Source organism: Martes martes (genome assembly GCF_963455335.1).
Source record: "Martes martes genome assembly, chromosome: 4".
In the NCBI taxonomy this organism is placed as follows: Eukaryota; Metazoa; Chordata; class Mammalia; order Carnivora; family Mustelidae; genus Martes; species Martes martes.
In genome coordinates, this window is record NC_137891.1 from 3,338,976 (window position 1) to 3,362,129 (window position 23,154).

The 23,154-nt window shown below is 53.5% G+C and overlaps 1 protein-coding gene across 1 annotated transcript in view; it reads left to right on the top strand.

The window, feature by feature from the left end:
* The window catches only part of TRAPPC9 (trafficking protein particle complex subunit 9), a 510,796-nt gene that overhangs the window by 85,151 nt on the left and 402,491 nt on the right, over positions 1 to 23,154 (top strand). The window contains exons 10-11 of the mRNA XM_080803019.1: positions 10,128 to 10,254; positions 19,594 to 19,739. Coding sequence (XP_080659145.1) covers positions 10,128 to 10,254; positions 19,594 to 19,739 — 273 coding nt within the window. The remainder of the gene's footprint in view (positions 1 to 10,127; positions 10,255 to 19,593; positions 19,740 to 23,154) is intronic.

Consider the following 23,154-nt stretch of genomic DNA (forward strand, 5'->3'; position numbering starts at 1 on the left):
CAGTCGGGCACATAGTAAGTCAGTCCTCATTAAATGTCAGCCGTCGCTGTGGGCCTTACTTCTGAGCACTGCTGAGAAGAGTGTGTCTGGCTGGGAAAGGCTGCCCACGTCCTTATGGTGAACTCCGCCTCTGAGAGCACAGCGGGGGCTCAGCTGCTCGCTCCGTGGACATTTCAGGGTGCCACCTTTTTCTTTCGAAGATTTCACTTACATATTTATTATTTTAGAGAGAGGGGTGGGAGCAGGGGTGGGGAGGCGTAGAGGGAGGAAGAAGAATCTCCAGCAGGCTCTGCATGGAGCGTGGAGCCCGACACGGGGCTCGATCCCACGGTCCTGAAATCCGAAACGGAGTCAGATGCTCAACCTCCCGCTCCATGCAGGCGGCCCAGGACGCCGTCTTCTTTAGGCGTGAGCAGCAGGTGTAAACAAGCCCTGACCTTATAACACTGCTTTGAAAACTCACGTCTGTATGTTTTTGAAATAATTTTTATTGTACAAACAGTGTATACTCATTTTAGAAATCTTGGAAAACATAAACAGAAAAGAAAAAATGATGTATAATCCTGCATGGGCAAACGCTTAACATTTCAGTGTAGTTTTTGGTATTGTTTTCTATTCTTTTTAACTTGGATTTACTGGGGCGCCTGGGTGGCTCAGTGGGTTAAGCCTCTGCCTTCAGTTCAGGTCATGATCTCAGGGTCCTGGGATCGAGCCCCGCATCGGGCTCTCTGCTTGGTGGGGAGCCTGCTTCCCCCTCTCTCTCTCTGCCTGCCTCTCTGCCTACTTGTGTTCTCTCTGTCAAATAAATACATAAAATCTTAAAAAAATTATATTTATTTTATAAATATAGTTTTGCGTCCTGATTTTCCACGTAACGGAAATTTTCGATATTATTGCACTCTTTGTAAATGTTGTTGATGATTGTGTAAGTTTGCCCTGTGACTGTACTGTAGCTTATCACCTCATAATTGGATATGCAGATATGATTCTTTCTGATTATTTATGATGTCCTTAATAAGATACCTTCCCCTTCTGAGTGTTTTATTGAGATCTCTAGAGATACTCAATATTTCCTAGTGCTTCAAATAGACGATGATATAATGAGCTGACGGCTTGACGTATTTGCCTCTCGTTCCGGTAGAACATGTTTACATACTTGGAAAGAACAAGAAAAATATTTAATCTCCTGGTGTCCTTGAGTGATTCCTTATCAGAGACTCCGAACTGCCACTATGTAAACTGAGTGAGAAACAAGAACGGGGTGGAGGGGTGGGAGGCAGCTGAAGCGGCTGTGGTGCGCGTATCCGAGTCCATCAGCAGCGTGTTAAGGAAGGGCTTGTCTTGGTGGGTGACAGGGCTTAGTCAATATCTGCTGCTTTGGGAGATCATTAATCTTTACAGTGGTGACACCTGAGACCGTCTTGACCTTTGCGGTGGGACCATTATTCTGTCTGGATGTATATGCAGGACGAAGAGAGGCTGAGTTGGTTTTTCTTGCCAAGAAAGGTGCTTCCCTTGCTGGACATGCTAGATTGTCTGTTTCAGGATATCTGTTGTTTTCTTCTGTATTTTCATGTATTGGGCAGTTTGGGTGGGCAGTGTGACAAAATGGAAAACAGAGTTGGAAGTCATAGCTCTGAGTTTGAATGTAATTTAGCAACTTGGTGTCCGAACGACCCCAGGAAAGTCTCGTGACCTGAATGAAGCCTTGGATTCCCTCTCTGCGAAATGGGCACAGTGATGTCCAAGAAGTCACTCCGTACTGTGGAAAGAGGGCTGGATTTGAGAAGCCTGAGTGTAAAACCCCAGTCTTGCCATGAACAGACATTTCTGCAAAGAAGACATCCAAATGGCCAACAGACACATGAAAAAGTGCTCCACATCACTTGGCAACAGGGAAATACAAATCAAAATCACAGTGAGATACCGGTCAGAATGGCTAAAATTAACCAGTCAGGAAACGACAGGTGTTGGCGAGGATACAGAGAAAGGGGAGCCCTCCTACACTGTTGGTGGGAACGAAAGCTGGTGCAGCCACGCTGGAATACAGTGCGGAGGTTCCTTAAAAAGTTGAAAATAGAGCCACCCTACGACCCTGCAATTGCACTACTGGGTATCCACCCTCAAGATACAAATGCAGTGATCTGAAGAGGCACGTGCACCCGAATGTTTATAGCAGCAATGTCCACGATAGCCGAACTATGGAAGGACCCGAGATGTCCATCGACGGATGAATGGATAAAGAAGACATGGTGTGTATCTACAATGGAATACTATGCAGCCATCAAAAATATTGCCATTTGCAACAATGTGCACGGAACTAGAGGGTATTATGCTAAACAAAATAAGTCAGAGAAAGACAATTATCACATGATCTCACTGATATGGGGAATTTTAGAAACAAGACAGAGGGTCATAGGGGAGGGGAGGGAAAAATGAAACAAGATGAAACCAGAGAGGGAGACAGACCGTAAGAGACTCTTAACCTCAGGAAACAAACCGAAGGTTGCTGGAGTGGAGGGGGTGTGGGAGGGCTGGGGTGGCTGGTGAGGGACACTGGGGAGGGTATGTGCCATGGTGAGCGCTGTGAATTGTGTAAGACTGATGAATCACAGACCTATACCCCTGGGACAAATAGTGCATTGTATGTTAATTTAAAAAAAAAAAAACTAGTCTTGCTCGTGAGCTGCGTATCCCATCTTGGATCCAGCAGTCAAGTGGTGATAGCGTTTCATCAGGGGGTACGTGTTAATATCTAGCAGTGTGACAGTGTACGCAACAGTCCCCGACAGAGGGCCTGGCTCTTCTGCTGACCGCCCGGACACACTTTGCACACTCAGTTCCCACCAGTTTGGAAGTGGTTGTCATTGGGCTCCTGCGCCCACCAGAGCCCCCTTCGACGGGGACATGTGGCCACTGAACCCCCAGGAGTTCTATGTCCTCATCGGCATCTTTGTCATGTTGTCCCCATTTCTCTTCTTGCACAAACACTCATCTTTTGGCTTCTGGAGTCTCAGCCCGGACGTCTGGCGTTGTTTCTTTTTTAGCTCATCTGCTTCTTCCTTTTCTCCCTGCCCCTGACCTCAGTGTTGCCCAGAGCGTTGTCCTCGGGCCCTCCAGTGTTCTGCCGCCTGCACGCTCTCCTCTCGGGTGATTTTCACGGCGCTCAGGACCCCCCTCCGCCCCCCTCCCCGCCATCGTGCAGTGCCCTTGCCTTGTCACCGTTCAGCGTCTCAGGTCTCTTCGTCCTTCTGGGCAGCTCCTCCGTGCTGTAGACTCGGTGCGTCGGAAACGCTGTGCTGGGAGCCGTGGGCGCTGGCCTCTGTGCTCCTGCATCTCCCTTCTGCTTGGCGCCCTGTGGAGCACACCCAGCCCCGCGCCCCCGCGCTGAGTGCTGGTCACCCCACCAGCACCCACATCCCCTCACTCGGCCGAGTCCCTTCACTCCTAAACAGCATGCACTGTTGTCATTGTTACGGTTTTCCTTGATTTGTTTTGATCATGGTAAGGTACACAGGATGTAAAATTTCCCATTTTAACTCTTTTAAGTGTATAATTTGGTGGCATTGAGTACGTGACACCACCACGCGTTTCCAGGGCTCTTTCTCTTCTCAAACAGCAGCTCTGTCGCCACTATAAACGCCAGCTCCCACCCCACACCCCAGACCCTGGGAGCCTCTGCTCTGCTCTGTCTGCACGAACGGGACAGCTCCAGGGCTGTCCAGGAGGAGCGGGCTCAGGGGGCAATTGTCCCTCGGTGATGGGCTCACCGCACTGAGCACGTGCCTTAGGCTCATCCGTGCTGTCGCAGGGACAGGACGGCCTTCCTTTATTAAAGCCGAATGCTGTTCCCGTTTATGGACAGACCACACTTTATCGGTTCATGGATGGACACGGGGGTTGCTCCCACCTTTCGGCCACCGTGATTCCTGCAGCCACACACACGGTGCCTGTTTGAGCCCCTGCTCTCACCTCTTGTGGGTGCCCGCCCAGGAAGGGGATCGGGGGCTCCTGTGTGAGTCGGAGGGCCGGCTGTGCTGTGACCCGCGGGCTGTCTTGTTTCACCTGCTCCCGTCAGCCTCGTGGGACGGTCGTGTGGTTGTCTTTTGTGTCACTCTCACATTTCCTTGTGTGACAAAAAGAGAAAGTAAGTACTGCGTATTGCAAAGTCGTTGTTCATGACGAGTTTGGCTGCAGAGCCCCGGCAGGCCCCTCCGCAGCTCCGGGCTGGCAGGTGGCCTGGGGCCTCCCCTGGGTGAGCGCCGGGGGCCTGCCCAGTCCGCACAGTCTGCCCGGGGGTGGGAGGTCTACTTGTCCAGTTCCTGATGTCCGAGAGGACTTGTACTTTCTAAGAAGCCACGTCATGTCTTTCATCACGGCTGTATCGCTGATAAAGACGACATGCCACCCTCTTTAGTTTATTTAGAAACGAGGTGCACGAAAGGGGCCTGTTTATTGGGAACCCCCAAGAGATCTCAAAGATCAATAATACGATTCTTAGGAAAGCAATTCCAAGACGAACTGGGGTTCTGACTTCTGTAAGTGGAAGCATCAGAATTGATTCTACGAGTGTGGTTTCAGGTTGTAGGGGGCCACACCTCTACGTTTCCCCTCTGTATTCTTTTATTTTCTTCTTCCTTAGTTTTTTTCTTTCATATTTGGAAGAAAAGATGTGCTTCTTTCTCTTCTTCTTCTTTTTTTTATTCCTGTTGCCAGCAAAGCAACGTTTACTGAGTGATAGTATGAAGCTCCCAAAGAAGGAGGGGACCCAAGAGGGTGCCCCCTTTTTTTGCTTCTTTCTCTTCTTTTATTCTCTACCTATTTAGGATATCGTAACTGACTTAATGCAAACGTGGTTGTCTCAGATGATTACTTAGAGGGAACATGAAGAGCTGAACTGTGAAATCGTGACGTGCCGGTTTTTATGCCAGTGTCACTCTTGAAATGGCAAATGGCCTGTGCCTTTTTTTTATGGTCAAAAGTTTGGGTGGTTGTATTCTCTGCTCCTACAAGAAGCCATATAGTTGGCGCAACTTTCTCTACAGACGTTCTTTTTGCATGATTTCTTTAATTTCTGGGGTAGAAAGTAACAAGGGCATTAGGTGGTCTAGTTTGACTCAAAGAATCATTGGGTGTTTTGATCAAGATCGGACAAGATTTATGGTGATGTTATGGGCTGAACGTTTGTGTTCCCCTCCTAAGTCCCATGTCAAAGCTCTCACTACCCACAAGGTGATTTGGAGGTAGGGGCTTTGGGAGGTGATCAGGAGCACATTAGCTCTTGAGGGTGGGACCCTGATGGTGGGATGAACGCCCTGGGAGAAGAGGAAGAGCCCCAAGAGCTTTTTCTGTCTATGCACACGTGCGCTGAGGAAGGCCTCGTGAGGGCACCATGGGAAGGTCATATGCTGCAGCCCAGGATGTGGGCTTTCAACAGGGGCTCCCAGCCTCCAGAACGGTGAGAAATGCGTGCTTACAGTGTCAGTCACCCTGCTTATGGTATTTTCTTGTGGCAGCCAGAGCAGACCACAGCAATTGATTTTTAGTGAATAAATTAAGGAGTCATCGCTTCCCTCTGACCAAATCGTATGCTTATGGGAATGTTCAGGTCTATCACAAGCTTCATTCCAGCTTGGCACGTGGAACACGGATTAGCACCACTGTGGCCTTGAGTTCTCCTGTTTGTTTTGTCTTGACACTGGGTTTCTGTGGTCCAGCCTGATCTGTGGGGATAGGAGGACTCAGCTCGGACCAGAACCCCAAACCTGTTCCTCTCTTGAGCAAATAGTCTCACCTCCTCAAACTCATTCAGTGTTTTGCTATGAGACATTTTCAAACATGAAGTTACACAGAATAATAAAGTGAATTCCTGTACGTCAGTCAGTGGGTCCATGGGTGACAAAATTTCTGTACCTTTACTTCGTCTCTCGCTTATTTTATTTGCTGAATTATTTTAAAGAAAACCCCAAGGCATCACTTCCTTTCACGCCTTCATTCCTTAGTATGCATTGCTAAAAGAAAGAACATTGTCTTTTATGATCACAACGTTAATATTACAGTTAAAAATTTTTCAGCTAATAAAATTAATAATTATTTGGTAGCAGTTCATATCAATCCACAATCCCATTTCCCGGATTGTCGCTGAGCTAATGTTTATCACCTTTGAAAGGGGGAAAATGATGCTTCCGTCCCCGCAACCCCCCCACCGCCTTTTCACCTCTGAGCATCTGTCCTTCCCGTCTCCAGACAGGAAGCCTTCCTCGTCTGCTGGGAAGACCTGGGTCCGTCCTCCGTTGCCAGCAGCGAGGTCCCTGCGGTAAACGTCAGAGTCTCCGAGGCGTCCTGTCTCCCAGAGAGGGGACACACGTGGGAGGCGTCTATTTGGCAGTCACTGCCCTGCAAAGCCAGGGTCACCCTCTCCACTGTCCCCCCTGCAGCCAGCGCTGTTTACTACTCGCTGTTTCCCTCCGGAGCCCCTGCCACCCGCACCCGTCACCCCTGACGTTTTCTCTCTCAGCCTGTGCCCGTAGGCAGCTTCTCTGCCGGGTCTTCTCCGTACGGCTCATGATCATAGATGCGCGTTCCTCCTGTGTCCTTACCCTTTCCTCCCCTACCCCCGCTGTGGGCCTCAGTAGCCATATGTCCTTGTTCTTGTCATTCTTTCCTATAACGGCAAAACCTCCAAGTACTGTACTCGTGTGTCTGCCCCTGGGGTCCTGCGGCCCATGACAGAGAACAGTGTGGCTTCTTCCTTTGGAATCCTTCTTGGCGAAATCAGGTTTCCTGCGTGCTCTTCTCCCACACTCTGACCCTGCTTCTGTGGAGTCACGTTCTGTTTGACACTGTGTCCTCTTTCCACTTGGGACGCCCGAAACGTCGGGCCCACGGTGCCTCTGCATGAGAGGAGCTCAGTGCCGCTGTCCTGGCGGCTCTGGTTGCTGACTCTGTGGCTGCTAGTCTGCACCGTGTGGACAGAGAGTGTGTGTTCATTTTGCTCTTCTATTTTACTCTATTTCTGGGGTGGGCACAGGGAGGAGTGGGGGAGGGGCGGAGAGAAGGAGCATCTTAAGCAGGCTCCATGCTCCGTGTGAAGCCTGACTCGAAGCTCGATCTCATGACCCCGAGATTGTGACCTGAGCTGAAATCGAGAGTTGGACACTCAACCCACTGGGCCCCCAGACACCCCTCTTTTATTTTACTCTTGAACAAAGAATGATTCTTGCTCCCTTTCTGAAGAAGAACTAAGGTCAGCCGAGCAGCAGACGCATGGACCCTTTGACACCTTCTGTCTCCTGAGCACTCTTGACAAGTTCGCGGGGGACAGAAAAGATGACAAGACTCTTTCTCTTTAAGGAACTCGTACTCCAGTAAACTGTATTTTTAGCTGCTAAGCCTTAACCAAAATTTAAAGGCAAGATCAGTTACTCTGTCACCACTTAAAAAACTTTTATAAGTTGCCCCTTTTGTCCAGGTCCGGAGAGATAGTGAGAGTCTCCTAGTGGTGAGCAACCCAGCCTCCACATTCTGATCTAAACGCGGTTTCACTCTAGAAGAATCCAATCCTTTCTGCTTGGAGAAATGGTTTGATTCTAGGTCTGGGGCTGAAAGTGAGCTAGAAGGAGGAAGCTGTTGATGAATTTCGGGGCCTTATCTAAGGACACAGGAATGAACGTGAAGGCGCTCCCACGGGACAAAGACGGGGCGGTTCGAACATCAAAAAGAGTGTGATGGCCATCAGTGGCAATGCCAGATACATAACCCACTGGTTTGTAATGATACTGACGCATGCGTAACGCCCCGGTCACCTCTGGGGGTGGTCCTCTGCTCCAGTAAGTACCAGGAAAGCCTGTTCGCTGACTCTCCTCACCGGCTCATTTGTGCTTCAGGGTAACCAATTGGTGGATGAGGGAAAAATCCTTCCTTAAAGACACATTCTGGGTTTTAGGTACAGAGAAATTAAAGAATTACAAAATCACCATTTTGTAATTGTTGATAAAATAACGAATCTGGGCAACAATGTATAACGTGCTCCAATCCATGAGGAGAGAGGTCCATGGGACCCTTCCCGTGGGTGGGCCGTACCGGCAGTGGCCCCTGACTATTTTCCTCCGGAAACCTCACTGAAGGGACCTGGAGCTGAGAAGCAGTGTGAGTTCCTGTGCCCGGCAGAAGCTCCAGAAGGGTTAGGCGCTCTGGGTGGGAGTGTGATGAGAAGGGCAGGGGCTGGAGAGTGTGCTGATAACTGTCCCGGGAACTGCGTCCATCCCGGTGTCTCCCGCGGGAGCAGCGGATCAGCACTGCACCGGCCGGAGAATAAGGAGAGGGGGAGGTCCGGCAGGAGCCCCGGCGCAGCGGACGGGGTGGGGGGGGTACTGAGATGCGCACCTGCTCGCCCGGTTTCCGCAGAGCCCTGACAGTGCCCGCAGCGGGCTCATCCCCCACGTGGAGAATGAGTGGACCCAGAGGAAGGGCGGGAGCAGGGAGGCCGGGGCTTCCCTGGTGAGCGGGCCCAGCGGGAGGAGCCCGCCGCCGCTGCACCTTCCTGCCGGCCCTCCTCGCGCCGCTCATCTTTTCTGCGGAGAAGCCAGTCTGTAGCTCAGCCGGGGACGTACTGGCCTTGCGGGTGGCGCTGGGCTCCACAGGCAGCTTCATTGCTCCTTCCCTTGATGGGCTTTACCAAGAGGGCGTCATTCAGCTTAGCGGGACGGCTGGCCTGGGAGCACTGCCCGTAGGCTTAGGCAGGTTAGGTCGTTCGCACGCTGTGGGCTGGAGTCCTTCAGGAGACTGTTCGTCTGTACGGCGAAGGCGATGTCATCATTTAAGGAGTTTCGTTCATCTGGCCGAGGAACCTGACTGTGTCGTGTCCAGAGCTAACTGCGGGTGCCCTCCTGCCCTCACGCTCCCCGGAGAATGGTGCTCAGGCAGAGGAGATGCCTGGGCAGCCGCTGATCAGTTCAAATGTGTGTCCTTGCCTGCATATTTACCATTTCTGGTCCCCATCTTCAAGGAGAGCTGGCCTCACTGTTCTCTGGCGGTGCTGTCGCATGTCTCCCAGTTCCAGCCGTCTCGCTGAGCGCTGCGTGCACGCCTGCGGCCACTGCTCTTTCTTGCTTTATTTCTTTCCATCCCTGGTAGTTTCTTTAGAGGTGATGTCCCCCAAGGCACTCACACGTCCCAGGGGAGCAGCTGAGCCATTCCTCTGAACCCAAGTCTGACTCCGCTTACCCCAGACCTCGTCGGGTGGGAGTGCTGTGTCCCCTCTGTGACCACGGTCCCCAGCACTCCCCCTTTCCCTGCAGGATGTGTCGGAGAAAACAGACAGAGTGAGCTCCCTTTCCCACCCGGCCCCTGGTCCCTGCCTCCCTTCATTCTCTGAAGGGTCAGTGAGAAGACCACATGCGTGGGGCCAACACAAGGTCTTGGAGAAGCCCTTTAACCGGCTTGGTCTCAGCCTTTCTGTTTGCAGACAGGGCATCGTAATGCTCGTCTTCTGGAGTAATTACCCGTTTTGGGGTGTGGAACGTGCTCCTGAGCTCCGAGTGTTACGAAGTCCATGAGCACGTGTTGAGAGCATGTTGGGGACGATAGGCGAGCATTCTCGGATCCTCTCTCCCTCCTCGCGAAGGGACGGGGGTAGGGCAGAGCCAGAAAATTTTGTACCAAAAATGTTGCTGTGGAGTTATTCCCTTCAATGTCTGTTATGTAGATGGACCGTAAACTCCTTGGGGACAGGGCCTGGCATTTTGCTTGGTACCGAGTAATTTGTGGAAAAGTATTTGGTGATAAAATACACTGATTCTGCAGTCCTGCCGGCCCGCTGGCTTTCTTGGAATTTGGTATGAATTTATCCTCTTAGGAAATGAAGTCTTCTACAAGACAGTAACTTCCTTTTTTCCTGTGTACCCCTAAAATGGAGCAGTTGCTAGTGATTATTTAAATAAAGTGACTGAAACTTCTTTTTGTCTCTTGTGATCAGTGCCCCTTTATTTCTGTCAGAAGATTGGGCCCAAAGGACTGTCCTGGATTGTGTTAAGGATTTTATTTTGCTCAACCCCTCCGGCCCCCGAGACCCCCAAAGCCCCCTAAGTTTTGTTAATTAACTTTTTTTTTTTTTAATTTCTCTTCAGAAAAGAAAGATGTGACTCAGAGCCTGGAGAACTACACGTGCAAGTGTCCCGGGACAATGGAGGTCCTCGCGCTCCCCGGCGGCCTCACCCTGCCTCCGGTGCCCTTCACCAAACTCCCCATCGTCAGGTAAGGCGGTCGGCCCGCGCGCAGACCGGGGCCTTCGCTGCTGCCGTGCGCTACAGACCTTTGCCATAAAAAAAAAATGTTCTTTCTTTATTTATTTGTGCATTTATTTAGAGTGGGGGGGGGTGGGACGGAGGGAGAGAATCTTAAGTGCGGGCGCGGAGCCCATCTCACAACCCTGAGACCATGACCTGAGCCGAAACCAAGAGTCGGGCGCTTAATGGACTGAGCCCCCCACGCGCCCCAAGAGCTTCCGTTATGGATTGGGCAGGTGTCTGGTCCGTTATCTCGTTACGTCTCCACGGCAGCACTAGGCCGTGTAGGTATTGTGTCGGTGAGACGATTAGCCTGTGGTCACCTGCTTGTCAAGAGGCAGAGCGGGGAGCGGAGCCCGGTGTGCTGGTGCCTGGTTCCAGACCTTGCGTCGTGACCTCTGTGGTGATGACGTGAGCCTGACCTCGCCTCTTCCACTTACAAGCTTCCAGTAGTTTCCCGAGCTCTCAGACCGTAGGCCCGGGTAGCACCGGCGTGGGCGTAGCTGCTCCTCTATTCTGTGGGGCCTTTGCCAAGGCTCTGTCCTCTCCGTGCACGCTCGTGCTTTCAGACTCAGCGCAGGCCCCGTTTTTAGGGAGCTTTTCCTGCTCCTTCCTCCTGCCGCCCTCCGCCTGCCCTTGGTTAGAAGCGTCCTGGCACTTCCGGAGCACGTGCTGCTGGCCTCTCTTCCAGTGTCTGCCACTGTGTCCCGTCCCTCCGCACAGCTTACAGGGTTGGAGGGAGTGAGGGCCCTCTGCCACGTGCCAAGTGCGCACTTAAAAGGGCTTAGGAGCTAATTTCATGATGATTTCAGAATTTCTGAAAGATTTGTTTGAAGACTGAACGGAAGCAGTGGAATTGGACATTGTGCTGTTCACAGAGGTGCTGTGACTGAAGACGTGACCACCCCGGAGACACTCCCGGCTTGGCCGTCTCTCCTGTGTTTCGCTCAGCTTTGCAATACAGCTGGGAGGGCCTGCAGAGATATGTAGCATCTCTTTGCTTAAGAAGTTTTAAAACCCACGGCGTTAGGTTATTAGGAAAAGAACATGGAAAAGTCTGTGGTGTGGTGCTTGATAGCCGTGGGTGTGCTTTCTCCTTGCGTTTCGCTGGAGGCACCTGTGGCGCTGCCACATGAAGTGGTTTTGTTGTCAAGGTGAGGATCGTGTGCCCCCTGAGAGGTGGGACAGAACATCGCTGTGCACAGAAGTCCCTAGCAGGCTACCCTTGAATTTTAAGATGTTCTGATGGGCATGCGTGGAGTTCATCGGGCACGGGTGGCGAGCCGCCCCATCCCAGAGCCTAGGCCTGAAGAGGTGCTCTTGCTTGACTTGGAATTTCTCAGAGCAGACCCGCAGCCCGGTGTGGACGGCCCCGAGCAAGAATGCGCTGCTTTTGTTTTGCCTTGTGCTTCCTTGTGGCTGATACAAACTGAGGAAGTCAGAGTCCTGGCTGGGCCTTTCTGTGAAGTAAGACTTCAAGTAGAATGTATTTGATTTGAGATTAAGGGCATGGTACGTATTTTTTTAAATTGACGACTAGCAAAGCCTTAGTTATTTTTCATCTTCATCATGACTTGGATCGTTCTTAAATTTAGGCAGCCTTGCACAATAGGAAATCCTGAACCTAAGAGAACATTCTAGGATTTTGATGCTGCGCCTAGATCCCCAGGCTGTCCAGACTTTTGTCACTGGAGCTGGGTGGGTTAGTCCTGGTGGGTTATGGGACTGAGGAGGAAAAGTGCGTTTTCTCCACAGGGAGACACCAGACACAGCCCTACATGGAAGTTAGAAACTTTGGGTTTAATTCTTGACTACTCTGTGGCCTTGGTTCTGTGAGCCTCAGTTTTGTAATCTTTAAAATGGGCTTGAAATTGCTCCTCATGGGACCATTAGTTTTGTTTTAGCTGAGCTGATGCACACGAAAGCGTGGCACATGGTGGCGGTGCAAACTGAGCCCACAGTAGATCTCAGTTCTCACCTTGGAGACCGTTTACACCTACATTTTCATTGTTACTATTATTAATTTTTTTTTTTTTAAGAGAGAGTGAGAGCTCGTGTGTGCAGATGGAGTGGGGAGGGACAGAGGGAGACAGAGACGCCCCAGCAGATTCCACGTCCAGCCCAGAGCCCCATGTGGGGTCGATCCCACTTGGAGTTCATGACCTGAGCTGAAAGCAGGAGTCAGAGGCTTAACCTACTGAGCCACAGCGCCCCAGCACACCTGAATTTTCGAACTCCAGGCGCCCCAGCACACCTGAATTTTCGAACAGTGCATTCACTGATAAAGATATTGTGATGTTGACATTTTAATCCCTTAGCTGCCTACAAACTACAACAGATGGCGTAGAAACGGAATAGTCTGACATTTTGGCAAATACTATTAAATTTGCGGTGACCCGTGTTTTGGCAACGTATCTCTTTTGCTGTCAGGGTCTGCACGGCCTGTACTGGAGAGCCGCCTCTGAACGACTAGCTGAGCCTGGCGGGAGTCCTAGTGTGTTTCCCAGGCCTGGCGTTGTCACGGACCATTGAAGAAAAACTGGTTTTATGTACTTCCCACCATGTGTAGACATGTTCTTAACGGTTCTTGGGAGACTTTCAGCTACGAAAATAAGTTCTCTCTGTCCCTGTGGCTCGCTGATTGCATCCCTCCTGCCTGATCTCATTACAAACTAGAACTGTCACTGCATGGGATCACGTGTAGGAAGCTGAGTGGACGGGCTCTTTGCCGCACGGCAGAATTGGCGCTGCTGGCAAAGGGTAAGGAAATGCCTGCGGAAACTTTGGAAAGTCCGTGTGTCTCACCGTCCGCTCTGCTCCCTGTGGCTCGCAGAACAGAACCCCACGTGCTTGCCCTGCGTGGCTCACGAGGCCGCCTGTGGCCTGCTCTGTCTCCAGAGTTCGTGTGAGCTCCCGTTCCTCTGGTGCCACCAGCCCCGCACACCTTGCAGAATCACCGAGGGTCCCAGAGTGTGGGACAGAGTTTTATTCCTTTGTTTCGGTGTCCCCTTCTGCTTGAGGTGTCTCTGCTGCCCTGCCCCTGCCCACTGTTACTTAGTCCTCCTTCGAGATTGGTTGAAGGATCGGCTCCTCCGTGAGGCCTGTTCCTAAGCCACCAGACAGGGATGGGTGCAGCTCCTGTGTGCTTTGCACGGTAACTCAGCGGCTGTTCGGCTCTGGATGAAGGGGCCTGAGCTCTTTCTGTCCCCACGTGAGCCACAGTGAGAAGGCGCTGCGGGGGACGAGGAGGGAGGAGGGCCCTCACTAAGGACCCAAGCGCGCTGGTGCCCCGATCTTGGACTTCCAGCCTCTGCAGCTGCGAGAAGGAAATGTTTGCTGTTCAAGGGCCCCCATCTCTGGTGATCAGTCACAGCAGCCCGGGCTGACACAGACTAGCGCTCGAATGGCCTGGCTTGTCCCAGCCGTGCAGCGGGCGGTGTCTCACGTTGTGGGTGGTGTGGGCGCGCATCAGCCATGAGTGTGACTCCTCAGGAACGAGCCCTGGACGGAGTTGGCAGCGGAGAACCCGAGCTGCGCTGTCGTGTGCAGCAGCGAACAGAGAGGGCTACGCTGAGGCTTCCGGACCCACGTGGCTGCTGGGGGCACGCGGAGGTGGGCAGCGCTCGGAGTCTGCGCGCTGTGCCCAGCGGCCCACGCTACCTGTGGGATTGCCGCCCTCCTCCCGGATCAGCCTCCCTCGTTTCTCTCTGCGGAGGGCCGTGCTGCACTGTGGCCTAGGACGGCGTTCCAAGGACTTGGGCCTCGAAACGTGGACTGTATCGGTTTGATTTAAAAAAACCCCAGCCAGGCATTGCGAGGAAGCGCTCAGCAATGTGTCCGTTAGAAGACCAAGCTTCTGGTGACTGTGATAACTCGTCACAGGACGAGTCGGTGGAAGAATGCGCACAGCCGAGTGTCAGTGACCAGACCTGCTGTGTGGAATCGTCAGACACAAGCTGCTTTGGTGTTGGTGGTGCCTCCCGGCTGCGGCTGTGGCTTTAGAAGAAATGGCTGGAGCCGTTGCTCCTGTTGAGGACTTTCCTAGTTTTGGGCAGTAAAACCATCTCGGCAGCTTACAGGAGACACCTACCCGCCCGTAGGCCTGGGGGCGTGACCTGCGCTCACCCTGAAATGGTGTAAAGTCATCCTGGTGCAAGTTAACCAAAAGAACGGGCCACAGTCTATCTCTGCTATGATTCTGTTCTGAAATTCAATGAATCAAATATTTATTGCATGCCTGGGATGGGCTTGGCCCCATGGGGAACGCTGGGGCTTTAGTCCTAGTCAAGCAAGAGCCACACTAGCCAGTAAAGCAGGCCTCCAAACCCATATATCCAGTCCCTGCTGGCCAGTGCGAGCACCTAGGAAGTCCCATTAAGACGAGAAGCCATCTTATTTTATTCCTTCTAGAACTCTCCATAAAGTGGTAATGTACACAAAAGCAAGTAACAGCCATGTAGACTGTTCATACGTCGCTAGCTGTGAATTATTAAAGAAGACATGGTGTTAAGCTTAGACACCATTTCCTGTGAACCCGTGGGGCTTTCCGGAGGGGGATCTGGAGGTGGGCTGAAGGGGCTTAGCTGGTTGGTTTTGATGAGCTAACACTGAGCTCCTTCAGTCTGGCAGAGAGCTCTAGAGTTAATGAGGGTATTTTAATTGGGAATGACCAAACCCTTCAGTCAGAGTGACCTCTGAGTAGCTTTCAAGTGGTTTTGGTGCTCTCATTTATTTATTCTTAGCAAGCGAGCGCCCATGTGCGCGAGCAGGGGGAGGGGCAGAGGGAGAGGGACAGTCCTCGGGCGGTCACCCTGCTGAGCACAGAGCTGAAGCAGGACCCTGAGATCATGACCTGAGCTGGGACCGGGAGCTGGATGCTCGACCAACGGAGCCTCCCAGACACCCCAAAGAGTTAATTCTTAAGTCATGTCTGCACATAGCGTGGGGCTCCCACTCACGGCTGCACGATCGAGAGTCGCATGCTGTACCCCCCGAGCCAGCGAAGCTAAACTTTTAAGTTGATTCTGTTATCTGAGTCAGGATGACAGGTATTTATTCAGAAAAGGGCTTAGAAGGCCGTGAGAGTCGCGGCGGTTTCCTTGGTTGATGAAACAGGACGGTAGGGCTCCCAGATCCCAGTCCGGGTGGGGCTCCCAGGACCTCCTCAGGTGCAGTGTGTCCAGAATCTTCCCTCCACGCCCTTAACCTCCCCGATGGAGCTCACGCTAGAGCTTTGTGGGGATTGTGAGAGGCGTGTGGTCCGGTCAGGAGTGAGAGCAGGTGCTCACACGTCACTGACCTGGTGGCGTGTGTGCGCTTTCCAGCCACGTCTGTCCAGGTGTAGCCACGTGAGTCACTGCCCATCTGCACAGAGATACCCCTCGGGTTCTTAGATATGTTTCTGCTGTGAGGCAGGTAGGTGGATTCAAAACCAAGGGAGAGGAGGTAAGCCAGTCTCCCCGACCCTCCCGTCGCCTGTGGGTGTTAGATCAGTCCCCCGGCCAGTGCCCCGCAGGGCCCCGCACGGTCCCGTTAGCCGCAGCCCACCGAGCACAGCTGGCATCCGACCGGCGGCAGAGTCCGAACCAAATCTCTACAGGCAAGCCCTGCTTTGGACACTTGATCCCTGGAACTCTGCTTTCCTGTAGGCGGCTTCGTAGACTGAACGTGGCGTTACTGGTTCTGGGGGATCCATGCTGAAGGAGCTGTGTCCTGTAGGTCATGTGCCTTGTGTGATTTTTTTTCTCATAGGATACATTTCAAAAGAAGGTATTTGATGCTAAGTTTCGAGTTATGTGTGAACCCCGTGGCCACTGTTGGGTTACTTTTCTGGCTGACCATGGCTTTCATTCTGCAGGGACAGTATGACAGAAAGTGCCCCCTGTGGGCAGGTGGCCCCAAGAGAAGGGGTTGAGTATTGCACACCCCGGTTCTCCTGCCACACTGGCCCCCTCCACTTAGGAGGAGTGAGGGGGGGCACCGTGAGGTCAGGACTATCCCTCTGAGAATGTGGCAGCATGGAACCAGGGAACGGAGCTGTCCTCAGGTAGCCAGGCTTGTCCCTGTTTTATAAGTGGAAAGATTGAGGTGCAGGGGTGAAGCGGTCTGCGCCAGCCCCATACCGGGTGGGTCCTCTAGATGGTGGTCAGGGTCTGCGCGCTCCCTAAATCTGCTTCTCGGGCCAACTGAACTGCCTGCCGGAGAGTGCCTCTGGGCTCTGTGTGTGCGGCCGGAGACCCATACCAGGCCTACTGGCTCGGCCGGTTTCACGGTGTGCTTGTCTTGGTCCCGGCGCAGCGCATGGGTGTTTTTGGCACACTTGCAAATGGCTGGGGTCGCAACTCTTAATACAAGCTGCTCAGGCTTGAGTTCAAAATTTTGAACGATTTGGGAGCTGAGTTAGAAATTCAACTTTTGGGGACGCCTGGGTGGCTCAGTGGGTTAAGCCTCTGCCTTCAGCTCGGGTCGTGATCCCAGGGTCCTGGGATCGAGCCCCGCATCGGGCTCTCTGCTCAGCGGGGAGCCTGCTTCCCCCCCCCCCCGCCTGCATCTCTGCCTGCTTGTGATCTCTGTCTGTCAAATAAATAAGATAAAATCTTAAAAAAAAAAAAAGAAAAGAAAAAAGAAATTCAACTTTTGGAGGCACCTGTGTGGCTCAGTCGGTCAAGCACCCGGCTCTTGATTTTGGCTCAGGTCATGATCTCAGGGTTGTGAGATCCAGCCCTGTGTCAGGCTTCGCACCCAGCAGGGAGTCTGCTTGGGATTCTCTCCTCCCTCTGCCCCTGCCCCCGGCTTGAGTGCACACACTCTCTTGCTCTCAAGTAAAGGAAGAAATTTAAAAAAAAAAAAAAATGCCAGGGCTGCCTGGGCGGCTCAGTCAGTTAGTGTCTACCTTTAGCTCAGGTCTGGGATTGAGCCCTGAGTCGGGCTCCCTGCTCAGTGTGGAGTCTGCTTCTCCCTCCTCCCACCCATCCCCCTGCTCGTGCTCTCTCTCAAATAAATAAATAAACAAACAAACAAATAAATAAATAAAATCTTTAAAAAAATAAAAAACTCTTGGGCATTTATTCATTCAGTATTTAATGAGCTGTCTATCAAAGTATCGTACCAGGCACTGGGTGCCCAGGTGCCCCTGCCCTGGAGAGCTCACAGCTGCAGTGAAACAGGCAAGAAATTTTAAGTGATTCCGATCCTGCATGAAGAGAGCTTAGCGGAGGGGTGTGTGTGAAGACAAGGGAGTCAGAGCAGGTGTACAAGACACAGTCCTTGGCTTCGAGGACTTTGGTTTGTAAGTACCGTCTGCTCCCGTGGATTTTTGTGGGAAATGGACAGGAGCCACGTGTGTGGCCATCAGTGATGGTCCAAGGAGGGGGCGTGGGGAGTTGTGAGCGACTGCTGAGGGCCAGCGAGGTGTGTGTGCTCAGGGCAGGACTGCCCCAGGTATCGGAGATCCCTCCAGCTGAGAGCACAGTGCTTTGTGGACTCTGAAACGGGATCTTTTTCAGTCAATATAGATTAGCTCGTGCCGTGGCCAGAATACTGACCCTGAAATCAGAGAAAGATTAACCCTTACAACAAGGGCTTATGTCTCACTCACGTGAAATCCAGTGCAAGCCGGACAGTTTTCCAGGGCTGACCCCTGGGGCTCCTCAGTGTGCCACAGTCTGCGTCCCTCTCTGCCCTGCCTTGCCCACATCTGGCCTCCAGGATCACTGCGGTGGAGGGAGGAGAGCTGGAGGATGGGGCGCTGCTTCAGAGCATTGTCTCCTGGTTGCGTGATGTCCCGTCGGGTGTAGGCACTGTACGGATGCTGACATCGCTCACCGTCACAGAGAGGCACATGGAAACTGCGATGAACTACCCCCTCGCACCTGTTGTGGCGGCGGTCATCTGGAAGTTGGGGGGAAGGGGCCAGGGACCTTGAGCAGTGCTGGGGGGGGGTCAAATCAGTCCGACCACTGTGGAGGTACCTCCGCACATTAACAGGAAACCTACCCTGTGACCCAGCAATCCTGCTTCTTGGGTATGTGTCCAAATGGAATGAAAACGGTCTCAGGAGATGTATGCGCCATGTTTATCCCGTGCATAAATGGGCGAGCGCGGGAACAACCCCCGCCCGTCAACAGATGGATGATGACAATATATATGAAAAGGGGCACCCGGCTGCTCTGCTCGTGGGGCATGTGGCTCTTGATCTCGGGGCTGTGAGTTTGAGCCCCATGTTGGGTGTAGAGAGGACTTAAGAAAAAAAAAATCTAAAAAAAAAAAATGTGAAACAAGGCGTCCTGAAGGAGCTGAAAGGAAAGTAAACCGGAAAGTCCCTGGGGACGAGTGCGGCTCCCTTACCGCCCCTGGCCTTACCTGCCTGCGAGGGGGCTACACCCACACAGGGCAGGAGCGCGGGCTGGGTCCCCGCTGGACCACCCTGTGTCCCTGCCTCGGAACATTCCAGAACCTAACCCCGTTTGCCTCCCAGGTTTCAGATGTCGTGTCTCCTGCTGTCACCAGCTCCCAGCCGTGCGATTTGGGCAGTTTATTGTCTCTGTGGTGTCCGTGTCCTGACGGATGATGTGGAGGGTCGGTCATGGGAGCCAGGCTAGGGGGTTGGCTGGGATGTCTCGTTGACACGATGTGTACGAGGTGGCGAGCGGGGCCCGCATGTGCTCCGGAGGCCCACGTCCGTGAGCCCCAAGTAAACGGCCGACTGATGGGAGTGTGAGTGGCGATGAGCTCACCTCTGCGGCTGGGAGGGCAGTGTAAACACAGGCCGGGCTGATGGGGAGTCGCCCTTGCTCTCCGCGTTGCAGACCGCGGTCTTCACCTCTGCACGTGGAGTCCTGGGCCCTTCCAGTCGGGGCTGCTCTCCTGTGTGCTGGGGGCGCAGCCGCCAGGAGGGAGGCAGGCGGCGGGAGGAGAGAACCGGCCTTACTGAGCAGTCGCTCCCAAGCCCTGATGCAAACCCTCGCGGTAGTGTGCGAGGGAGGCCCCTGGGTGCGTTCTGTGGACAAGGAGCCCCGGGGGGAAGGAGGCAAGGCGCTCGTGCACGGTCATACAGCTGGCGGGCCGTGTGGTGCGGCCTTCGGCCTGGTCCTCGCGGCTGCCGGAGCCAGTGGGGGGAGTGGCTGCTGCCTGGGATGGTCCCGAGTGACCACGTGCAGCGATGATCTGCTCTGTCCTGCCGAGCCGGAGTGCCTTTCCCTCTGCAGTGCCACGGACTGTTTTTCTGACACATGGTATTTGATAGTATTTATGTCGAAACCGTGCTAAGAAGGCTGCTGAAGTATTTGTGTTGTGTTTGAAACCCTAGGCGTGTGAAGCTGTTGAACCTTCCCGCCAGCCTCCGGCCACAGAAGATGAAAAGCCTGCTGGGTCAGAACGTGTCGACCAAGAGCCCGTTCATCTACTCGCCAATTATTGCGCACAACCGCGGGGAAGAGCGGAACAAGAAGATAGGTAGGCGCCTTCCTCCTGGCTTCCCGGCTGTGCCGTGCCGCCTGGCTTCCAACGGCTTTTCTAGATCCCGGTCCGTTCCCATGTGTCTGGATAAACTTACGCAGTTTGATGCCGTTGTCAGAACTCTGGGCTAGATCTGATTTTTAAAAACGGATTCCATCCAGGGTGAGTCTGCGGAAGTTCTAGGAACCGGAAGCCCTCTGTTATCGGGACAACGGGAGAGGGATCGTCGGAGCCCAGAGTGGCTTAGACCAGCCTGGGGAACGGGAACCGTGTGTGACGTTCTCTGTTGGCCCTGGCAGCCCCCGCCTTGTTTGCCTGGGAGCTGAGGTTGTTGATTCCGAGAGGTCTGGTGGCGCAGTGGGGACAGGTGGAGCCACGTTTCGGGGTAGAGCAGGAGCCCACATGCATTCTTGAGACTCTAATGTGCTTTTCTGTGTGCTAAGCTCCCCACTGGGTCCCAGCCCTGCCCCCCTCCCCCCTCCCAGCGGACCCAGGGCTTGCGGCAGCCACTCTGTCCTGCCCGAGGCCCCTTTGCCAGCTCCCGCTTCCTCGGGTCCCTGACGCTTCAGAGGACGGTGCTGATCACTGCCAGACGCGAGCCTGTGTGTCGCCCTGTCAGAGCGAGAGGGTTGAGAGGCCCGTCTCTGGTGGGTACTTGCCCATTCTCTGAGGAGTTTCAGCACAAGACCCGAGAGGCTTTTGCTCTCTGCTTTTGAAGTGCAGTGCTTTCTTCTCCGCTTTTATTTCTACTCAGAACCCCTCGGCCTGGATGCAGCAGAAAGGCGGGCTGACTTCAGGAGGGCCCTCTTCCTGGGGTGCGGGCGCCCTCTCGCACCGGCGGCTCCCCCTGCCCCCGCGGCGCCCTGCAGCGCTCTGCCTGCCTCTGTTCTCCTCCCGCTGCTCTCACCTACCCCCACTCCTCAGACCCAGCTGCACGGGCCTGTTCTTGGAACAGGACAGTCTTGGTCCTGGCTGTGCCCTCTGCCGAGGCTCATCCCCGGGCTGTCCCCAGACGGGATGCCCCTCCCAGCGCTCCGTGCCTGCGAGGCCTGGTTCTCTTCACAGTTCTTATGTCCCCGTGCATCTGTTTCTGTTTCCCCTCCATTTGCTCACTGCCATGCCGACAGCTGTTAGAAGAGTGTTGCCCAGATGCGGGAAGGAGCGGGTAGATACTATGAACCCCTGGTGGTGGGTATTCAGGAGGGCACGTACTGCATAGAGTACGGGGTGTGGTGCATAAACAGTGAATCTTGGAACACTGACAAAATAAAATAAAAAATAAAATGAAAGATATCATGAACCCCATTTTACAGATAAGGAAACTGAGATTCAGGGAGTTTAGATGACTTGCTCAAGAACCCAGAGCAGGCCTTGACTCGTGCTGCCTCCGTGCTTGTTGGCTGGCACCGTGGGGCTCAAGGCCAGAGGGACAGTTTGAAAGTTAGGCACATCCCACGGTCTCAGGGAAGAGTTTCTAGAAGTCCTTCGTAGCTGCAAGCATCTCATAATAAGCCTTATTCACAATTAGTTATTTGAACACCTTAAAAACACAGTGTTTCCTAAGGGAGCAGGTTGTTCCTGAGACAGAGGGCATGAGTGGGCGGGGGCACTAAACAGACCCTCTGCTCTCGTGTTATGACAAACCCTTCTTTATTCACACCGTGCTTTATCCAAGGGTGTTGTAGCTCAGCTCATTGTTCTTGGAGCAAGTGTGGTTTTCTCCTTTGTGTAGAGCACACATGGCAGGGCCTGTGTGGAACACGGTGCATCATCCCTGCCCTGCACAGGTGTTCTGGGTCAGTGGAGGCAGCAGGCAGGCCAGAGACACATGAGTGGGAGGTCAAGATGAGATGTAGGTCAAGTTGTCTAAAACCATAGAACTGTCACCAGCAGGACCTGCTGGCTTCCCTGCTGAGCTTGGATGGGCCATCAGCGCCGGCCCAGCAGGAGTGGGTCCACCTCCAACTTTGGAAGGCGCCCTGGTCGTGCCCTTGATGGCAAGGTTGTCTCTTGAAGAGCAAGGTTGGGCTCGGGGGCTCTGTTGTTGATTATTTAAAATAAGAAGACAATAGAGGAAGGAATTTGGGGACATGTCCTTGAAAAATAGCATCGAATTGTAAATTCTGATAAATTTCTGAAATTTGGAGCCCCAAGTGTGTAGCAAACTGTACTAGTCTCTGTGAGTGTGTATGCATGTGTCCATGTGTGCACACATGTGCATGTGTGCACGTGTACGCATATCTTTGTGTGCATATGTGTGTATCTGTGCGTGTGCATGTATCTGTGTGTGTATATCTGTGTGCGCACATGCACGTGTATCTGTGTGCACACATGCACGTCTGCCAGTGTATCTGTGCATGTGCGCACATGCGCGTGTCTCGTTGGTTCAGTCTTTTATCCAGCAGCAGACTCCTGGAGTTTCTCCTGTTTGCCAGGTATGTGGCGGCCGTGGTCCCGTGGTTCTCGTGGTGACAAGCAGTCACGTCCCTGTTGTCAGGAGGTGTGGGTAGAAGTTGAAGGGAAGTGTTCAGTAGTACTTCCGAGCAGTAGCAAGTACGGGCGAGTGGACCACAGGTGAGGCAACGGCTAGTTCTGATTAGTGCCATTGAATAAACAGAGACGGGCCGAGGTGAAGAATCTCCTTTTCTGCGGTGCGGAACCCTTGCCTTTCTTGAACTTTGAATATATTCCATATATTTAAAATGAGGAGACTTGGGCTTTCTCTGGCAGTGTGGGAGTGTTTTCCTTTTGCGTTCTGGGTGACGATGTTGCCCGCGTGCTCTTGCATCCGTCACGCAGGCATGAACTCCCCCCGCTGCGGGTCAGGCGTTGTAAGGGGTACAAACCCAGGCCACGCAGACGTTTGCTGGTGGCCAGGTACTGCCGCTCGGTCCTTTGACCCCCGCCCGCCATTGTCACTGTGCTGCTTGGGCTGAAAGCCTGAAAACAACATTTCCCCTGCTCCCTGCCAGCCGGGTGCTGTTGGGTCAGCCACGGAGGCCCTCACGTGGGGTGAAGGTGCAGGAAGGCGGATGCCGTTCTGCTCCTGGAGGCCCTCCTGGTGGTGGTGGCGGCGGTTCCGGGTGATGTGGCTCCGCTGTGCTGGTGGTGGCAGCTGCGGTAGCCTTGGCTGGGGTGGCCGTGGCGGCGGCCCCGGCTCCGTGGTCCAGCAGCGCCCGGCATCTGATGAGGGGCCAGTACTGGCCGTAAGTGTTTGTTAACCTGAAGGAGTGACACAGTGAGCCACAAGTGTCTCCTGGGTGTCCGGGGACACAGGCCGACCAAGCAGGCATTTGTGGTGAAAGTTTGTCTTTGACCTTCTGGCTTCAGTCTGGTGGCTTTGAGACGGCTCCCCCTCCAGCCCCGGGGGCCCCTGCTCCGGAGGACAAGCTTGAGAGGACTGGAAGCAGGG